Genomic DNA, 7,292 nt, shown 5'->3' on the forward strand with positions numbered 1-7,292 from the left:
CTGTTGCCACCTGCCGTCAGCCGCCCGCCGCCTCCTGCTCCTGTGAGAGCCTGCCCTGCTTCGACTGAGCTGCAGACAATTCAACGCCTGCACGAACAACTTATAAATAATATAATAATATAATACAATATACTATTACTATTACTATTACATAATATAAACTACATTTAATATTACATTATACATTACAATATATTATACATTATATATTGTATAATATAATATAATATAATATAATATAATATAATATAATATAATATAATATAATATAATATAATATAATATAATATAATATAATATAATATTATATTATATAATATTATATTATATTATATTATATTATATAATATTATATTATATTATATTATATTATATTATATTATATTATATTATATTATATTATATTATATTAATATTATATTATATTAATATTATATGAGATATTATATCTATATGCATAATATAATATAGAAATAATATAGAAAATATTGTTTATATAATATATGTAATATAATATAAAATTACATTTTAAATTATATATTATTATATATGATATATTATATACTGTATCATAATATAATATAATATAATATAATAATATATTATTTATTATGAATAATAATTCTGCTGATTAACTCTTGCTTCACCAGCAAGTGTTCCTGCTTTGCCCAACTTACAGAGCAATACTGTGAAAAAACTCTATTTTTCGTTCATAAAAGTTGGATAACTCTAGAAAACACTGGGAAAATCATCTTGTGGCAGGAAAATTTTTTTGTTTCTGCATGTTTGTTCTGTCATCACAAGATTGTCACCAGTCTTTCCCCCAGTGTTCCCAAGGATGCCCCTGAAAAAGAAGCAGGGATGCTGACACGTTGTATCAGGACATGTCTGACACAGGAGTTTGACACATTAAACCAAACCCTTGGCAACACGGTGACAAATGACTTGCTCATCTGCTCAGCTTCTTTTTTCACAATGTCAGAATTGGTAGATTTTTGAAGAAGCTTCTCCTATGATCAGAAAGACACTGGTGAAACCCCCCTCTCTATCTGACCAAAAATCTCTTCTCAATTTTGTTCTCATTTCTTTATCCTATCTGTCTATTTTTTAAGAAATTAATTTATGCTGGGGATATTCATAGAAAAAAAAGCAAACACCATCCAGGGACCTGGAGAGAACGTGTGAGCTCAGCTCTGTTACAGAGGTGGGTACCTCAATGGACTCTCTGATTTTAATTCATGTATCATTGGAAATAGCTTTCAGCAGTACATTTGCTTGCTCACCTCAAGGATCTAACTCCCCTGACTGATAACTAGATTTCCTGAAATGTGGGAATAGCTTGGAAGAAATCTGGGAGGGAAAGGGAGCGAGAAAGGCAGAGACAAACAATTATTCACTTTATTAAAAGTAGTAAAAATACAGAATAAATATTTTCTCCAAAAATCTCTTTGTCTATAAAATATAACATAACTTAATTGACACAATAGAAATAAATTTGTAGTGATCTAAACACTCCTCTCCATTAGCATTATAAAAAAACCCCTATTAATTCTCTAAGTGCTATATGTTCACATCCTTACAAATCTTTAGTTGTCAAATTTACACTGGTCTACCAAAGCTTCATGTAGAGTAAAATCCCAGGATGTGTTTCTCAGTGCTTATGGAATAAAGAGGTCATTATGTGAGAGCAGTAAAACATTCTGGTAGAAGCATGACCTTCAAAGTTAGGAGTGTATTCTGACTGTGCCATATTGCTGTTCCCCTGCACTGGCCCAGTTTGGTTTCCAGGAAAGGCAGAGGGGACAATATCCACATCCTGCACCCTCTGTCACTGGGTGCTGGTGGCACAGCAGGGACAGTGGGGCCAGGGCTGCTGGGATGAGGGGTGTGCAGTGAGCCAGCTGCTCCTGCTCACACCCTGCCCTGCTCAGCCTCCCTGGCACCCAGAAATCAACTTTTCATGAGAAACAGAGATTTTATTCCAAGTCAGGTCCTTCTGTAATCCCCTGCATGATTTGGTTTATCAAACATTTAAATGTTTGTCTCAAAATACAAATTGCTATTTTGCCACCAAATACTTTTAAGATGCCAAACAGGAACCAGTGCAGTGCCACTGACACTAAAGGCGTGCCCTGCCAAATTTTAATGCAAAGGAGGAGCACTTAAACAAGGAAAGACTTTACTGCTCTTATAAATTTACAGCAATTTTAGAAACTTCTAACTCTCCAATCTTGTGGTTTTTAACAGTTTTCGGATGAATGTCATCAGCTTTGTTATAAATATTGTTGCACTCCTTCTTTCTTTATCACATTTCCCCTGAAAAATGAATCAAGAAAATGAAATTGCTTAACATTTAATCATTATTTAGAGCTTTTTAATCCCAAAATCATTTTATAAATGATACAATTTTTTATCACATATATGATCCTTATTTTAGAGGTGGATCAAGCTGAATATTACAACAAGGGAAGGATATGAACATGAAATAATGCCAGGATTTATTCTCCCATGTACTAAAAACAAGCCAGCAAGAAATTTCTCTCTTTAGTAGGTGTAAAGACACATTTGTGAATTATAGATCTTTTTTTGTTATATCTCTGCTGCATGATCCCTGGCGGACAGCAAATAAATTCCTACCTCTTTTGCCAGGTTTGGCATGAGCCATTGCTTCACTCTTTCAAAATTCTGGAAAAAAGCATTGAATTTTTTCATAGCTGGATTATTTTTCAGCTGTTCTGTTCCTTTGAAGACTATGCTGATACAATTCACATCCTAAGATGGAAGAAATAGAAAAATTGAGATACAAGTATTCATAACCACAAGCTACAATGGGTTTATTAAAGAGCATTGTGAGTTTTGCCCAGCTGCCTGGGTGGCAAATTAATTCTTAATGACTTTTGGGCTTCACTATGCAAATAGCTTAGGCAAGTGTTGCTTCTCTGCTCTAAACATTTATTTACTCTGCAGACAGAAACCTGGCAAAGGACAGTATCTGCTGGTGTGCCTTATAATGTCCAGATGAAAGATGTCATTGTCAAATGACACAGCCCTGCCTCTTCTGAAGCCATGTGAAATGAGAAATCCATGGTTGGATTTCTCACATCTGCTCCTGTCTCTTCAACACAAGAGAAAGAAAACAAATTAACTTGAGGTTATTCCAAACATTAACCCCCAGTGACATCTGCCACCTGTGAGCCAGGAGAGATGGGGAAAGGGGTCACCCTCTCATTTCCTGGCCCTTGTCCCATCCTGGTCCTCTGCCACAAAGCAGTCACTGGCTTTGGTCTCCGAGACCTTGTGGTCTGGACAAGGCCACCAGAGGGGGGAGAAGGGATGTGGGATGGAGGCCAAGCAAAGAGTGATGGATGATGGTTGCACTCTCCAGTGTGGGGTTGTTTTGAAAGAGATCAGCTAAACTCACAGTCCTGGATTAGGGAAGAGAGGAGAGGACACGACCATCAGCAGCAGGAACAGATTGAGATGTTATGGGAGAAGAAAGTGATGAAAACTGAAGAAAAACCTAATCACTGAAGATTGGAGGAAATGCAGGCAACTGCTGAAGGTCAGCATTGCACCCATGATGTTCTTGACCAACATCTATCTCCTGCTTGTCATTCCTGGATGCTGCGTGATGAATAAGAGAATTTTTTGCCACAGCCTTGCCTGGGAAGCCACATCCTTCTGCCCCTGACAAACAGCAAATGCAGAGACACCTCTGTCACCTCTGGACCCAAAGAACAGGTGAGAGGGAAGCAGCTCTTCCCCTCAAGGGAGAGCTGGGCACTGGCACAGGGGGCTGTGCTGGCACCACCAGGGACCTCATCAGGAACCGGGACAACTGGGCTGACACCATTGGGCTCTGCTGATTCTGGGTCAGAACTTCAGAGCCAAAGCCTCAGCCTAGGAAGAGAGCTCCTCCAGACAGGGTCCAGAAAGCAGTGACAGAGCTGGGAACTTTACAGCTAATTTGCAAGGAATGGGATCGATTGGGATGGAATGGGATAGAAACCACAACCCCCTGTAACCATTTTAGGGCAAAAATGGGAATTATTCTGCTCCTTCAATAAATCAATGAGTCAGAAACATTTCCACAAATAGCATCTGGCACACTATTAGCAGAGGAGCTCTGTGCTGGACTGTGGTCTGTGGAAATCAGGATTCTAGTAGATGCACAGCAAAGAGAAAAGTCTCATTAATGTTTGCATGATGAGAGAGTCATTTAAAGTTATCTGAAAAAAAAAATGAGAGGGAACAGGAGAAATTTGTTGGAGAGGTGAAAGAAGATGGGAAATGCATAAAGGGGAGTTTGGTGTTTAAGACAGACCCTGCTCATGGGCCCCCAGTCACAGTGCACTGTTCAGGGGGCATTAACATCATCCTTCAGAGAAGATGAGATAATACAACTATTAATTCCCTAACTGATGGTAAGGGTATAAAAAGCCATGTCTAGAAGTGGACTAAAAGAAGCAGACTAAACAGAATGATTATTCAGACATACAAGCAGGAAATGTGATTGAATGTGTTCTTTCCTTTGTAAACCATATCTCATTCAAAAAACTGATTCAGAAAATCATTCCTTGTGTGTGTTCTGCAGATTTACAAGAACATAGAACAAGTATAGTTCCTTTTATATTGCAGCATCTTTTTGGACTTATCATTTGATTGGTTTTAATAGTGTTTTATACCTAATAACACTTTCTATCTTATAATTAATACAAATAGAGTATTTTAGGAGAAAATTTAAGAACTACCTTAATTTCTAGTGAAGAAATTAACCAAAGAAGTTACTTTTATTTAAAAAAACCTTTTACTTACATCTATATTGTTGGGAGTTTCAATCCTCAGATTCTGAAAAATAACACATTAATTCAGATTTTTAAATATCTTCTTCATTAACACTGATAAAAATATAATAGATAAAATAGATAGGTAAAATAGATAGATTGTTTCACTTTCAAAAAAAAAGTTATATATTCCAAAACAAGAGAATTCAGTATATTAAATTTTAGATTAGAAAAATGGAAATTGAATTTACCTGAATGTCCTTTGTCATCACTTCATACATTTGCTGTAGTAGTGTCAGTAATTCAGCCATGCTGCTCATCTGGGGAGCAGCAGAGATGCCTGCAGCCAGCAAGAGAAGGTAGAGATGGGTCTTCATCCTGCTGATGGGATCAGAGACCCTGTAAGTGGTTGTGGACCAGTCCTCTATCATTTTATGGTCTCTACAAGGAAGTAACTGTTTAGGTTGAATTTAAAACTGGTTAAAAAAAAATAGAAAAGAAAAAGTAAAAAAAACACATTTATTGAGACTTTCTGGAAGAGAAAGGTTCCAGTAAATTTGGTGTTTAACCTTGGGGCAGCCTCTTTGCCCAGTCAGCTTTTCCATGGAAAGTAAATAGCAAATATATGAGTGACTTTTCAACATGAAAATTAGTAAAGCATAGGATGACCCAAAGTATGACCAAGCAAATATCATCTTCACAGCACTTCTCTAGAAATCAAAACTTATTTGTTCACAGAGTGGAATTATGTGCTAGAATTTATGTGCTGGAAAAAGACTGGTCTAAGAAAAAAACCCCAACATAACCCCATGGAAAATATGTTGTCTAAAAGGAAAAATTACAGCACTTGTCCAATATTGGTGACAAAATTCTGACAAAATGCAAGTATTCTGTAAGAGTTAATTGATTTACAGCAGGAGTAGCACTGCCCTGGAGCACCAGGGTGGCCCTGGGGATGGGCAGAGCAAAGTAGCCCTTTTTGGAGGAAAGGAGGGATGCAGGGTGTCTTGAGCACATTAGGCCTGACGCCATGGGCACAGTTGGTGCCCCAGAGCTGATTTTCTATCAGGACAGTGCTGCCCTGACTGTCCCATTCTCTGGCCAGGAGCTGAGAAAGGGGAAGCCCACCAGGTTTGGGAGGCTCCAGTCTGAGATCTTCATTCATTGAAGGCTTTGTGGTGTGTTACTTGGCCAAATCAGCCAATGACCTGTGTTTCCCTCTTTCCTGGAGGGAAAGCTGGAAAAGCTCCTTTTTTACTCCTTTTTAAAAGGTGAATGATGTTATTTTAGAGCATTGAAGGCAGCAGCCCCGTGGCTGCAGATCTGCTGGCTCCACTCGTGGGGTCTGATGCCACAGCATTTCAGAGTAAGCATCTCAATATCTAAATACTTTGAATTGGGGAAGTCAAAAGTCAGTAGTGGTTATGTGGCTTAGCTGAAGCTAACCTGCAGCTGGCTGCTGCCTGCTTTGCTGTATCCGTTTGTCCTCTCTAACAAGATGAGGGGTTTTTCCACACTCCACTCTTATCTATAGAACTTTCTCTTCACACAGCTCTGAGGATCGTGTCCTTGTAGGAATGTGGCAAGTAATAAGGAAAAAAATGTTTACAATGAGGAGGTAAAACAGTGGCACAGACTGTCTGGAAAAGCCTCATCCCTGAGTGCAAGAACAAGCTTGGGTTGGGCTCTGAGCAAGCTGGTCTAGTGGAAGGTGCCCCTGCTCATGGCAAGGGGTTTGGAACTGAATGGTCTTTAGGGTTCCTTCGAATTCAAACAACTCTGATTTTGTGGACTCTACATAAGTGCATCTCTGGGAGATGCAAAGGCAAAGAACCTGCCTGGCCCTACCAGCTGCCCTTGGGCTGAATTTGTAAGCCATAAAACTGAAAAGAGTAAGAACCCACTCTTGGCTCCCTGTGTTTTTGGTGTTTCACAGCTTGCTTCCTTTGGTCTCCTTCAGACTCACACTGGTTTGCAGGCAAAGCCTCCTCTCCCCTTTGGCTGGTACCTGGGCTGCACTGCCAGCCAGGCTGGTGTTCCACCCCACCATTAGAGACTTCTGTGGGCAACTCAGTTTCCACTCAAGGTTTGTCGGAAAACCCCACTTTTATCACCTTTTCCTTGGCCAACAGTTGGAAATGACCATCCATTATAGCATGACATTTCCTGTCCCCACTGCTAAGGATTGCCCCTGGGGCTGCTGGACCCTGCTGTGTCCCCCCCTCAGACCTCCCCACGCTGGGGCTGCTTAGCACAGAGAGCACATCTGTGTCCAATTCCATTCCTGGCCCGCACATCTGCCAACACATCGTGTCTCAGCCTTTTTCTTTTCTTCCCTCACTTGCATTTGGTATTTGCAGACACTTCTGCAGAATCCCAGCACTGTCCCAGAAATTCTTATGACCTGCATGACTGTTCTTTTCCCCTTGATAAACTTAGTTTGCAGAAGATAATTCCCAGTTCTGAAGAATTCACAGTATTTTTGTTAAATACAACACTAGCATGAGC

General features: G+C 39.4%; 1 protein-coding gene across 1 annotated transcript; it reads right to left on the reverse strand.

The window, feature by feature from the left end:
* Window positions 1–2,217: 2,217 nt before the first annotated feature.
* Window positions 2,218–5,161, reverse strand: LOC136563201 (interleukin-5-like). Its single transcript, XM_066560440.1, has 4 exons — window positions 5,036–5,161; window positions 4,816–4,848; window positions 2,638–2,772; window positions 2,218–2,316 (listed from the first exon to the last, which is right to left on the reverse strand). Exons 1-4 carry the CDS (start codon window positions 5,159–5,161, stop codon window positions 2,218–2,220), a joined length of 393 nt encoding a protein of 130 aa, XP_066416537.1.
* Between the last annotated feature and the right edge of the window lie 2,131 nt (window positions 5,162–7,292).

Source organism: Molothrus aeneus, chromosome 15 (assembly GCF_037042795.1).
Source record: "Molothrus aeneus isolate 106 chromosome 15, BPBGC_Maene_1.0, whole genome shotgun sequence".
Lineage (NCBI taxonomy): Eukaryota > Metazoa > Chordata > Aves > Passeriformes > Icteridae > Molothrus > Molothrus aeneus.

Bases quoted from the DNA above. Each gene is read 5' to 3' on its own strand.
- LOC136563201 (XM_066560440.1), bottom strand. From the start codon at position 5,161: ATGAAGACCCATCTCTACCTTCTCTTGCTGGCTGCAGGCATCTCTGCT. The intron at 2,773-4,815 runs GTAAGTAAAAGG...CTTCCATCTTAG, and splicing joins AAACTCCCAACAATATAGAT to GATGTGAATTGTATCAGCAT. The intron at 2,317-2,637 runs GTAGGAATTTAT...TTCATTTTTCAG, and splicing joins TGCCAAACCTGGCAAAAGAG to GGGAAATGTGATAAAGAAAG.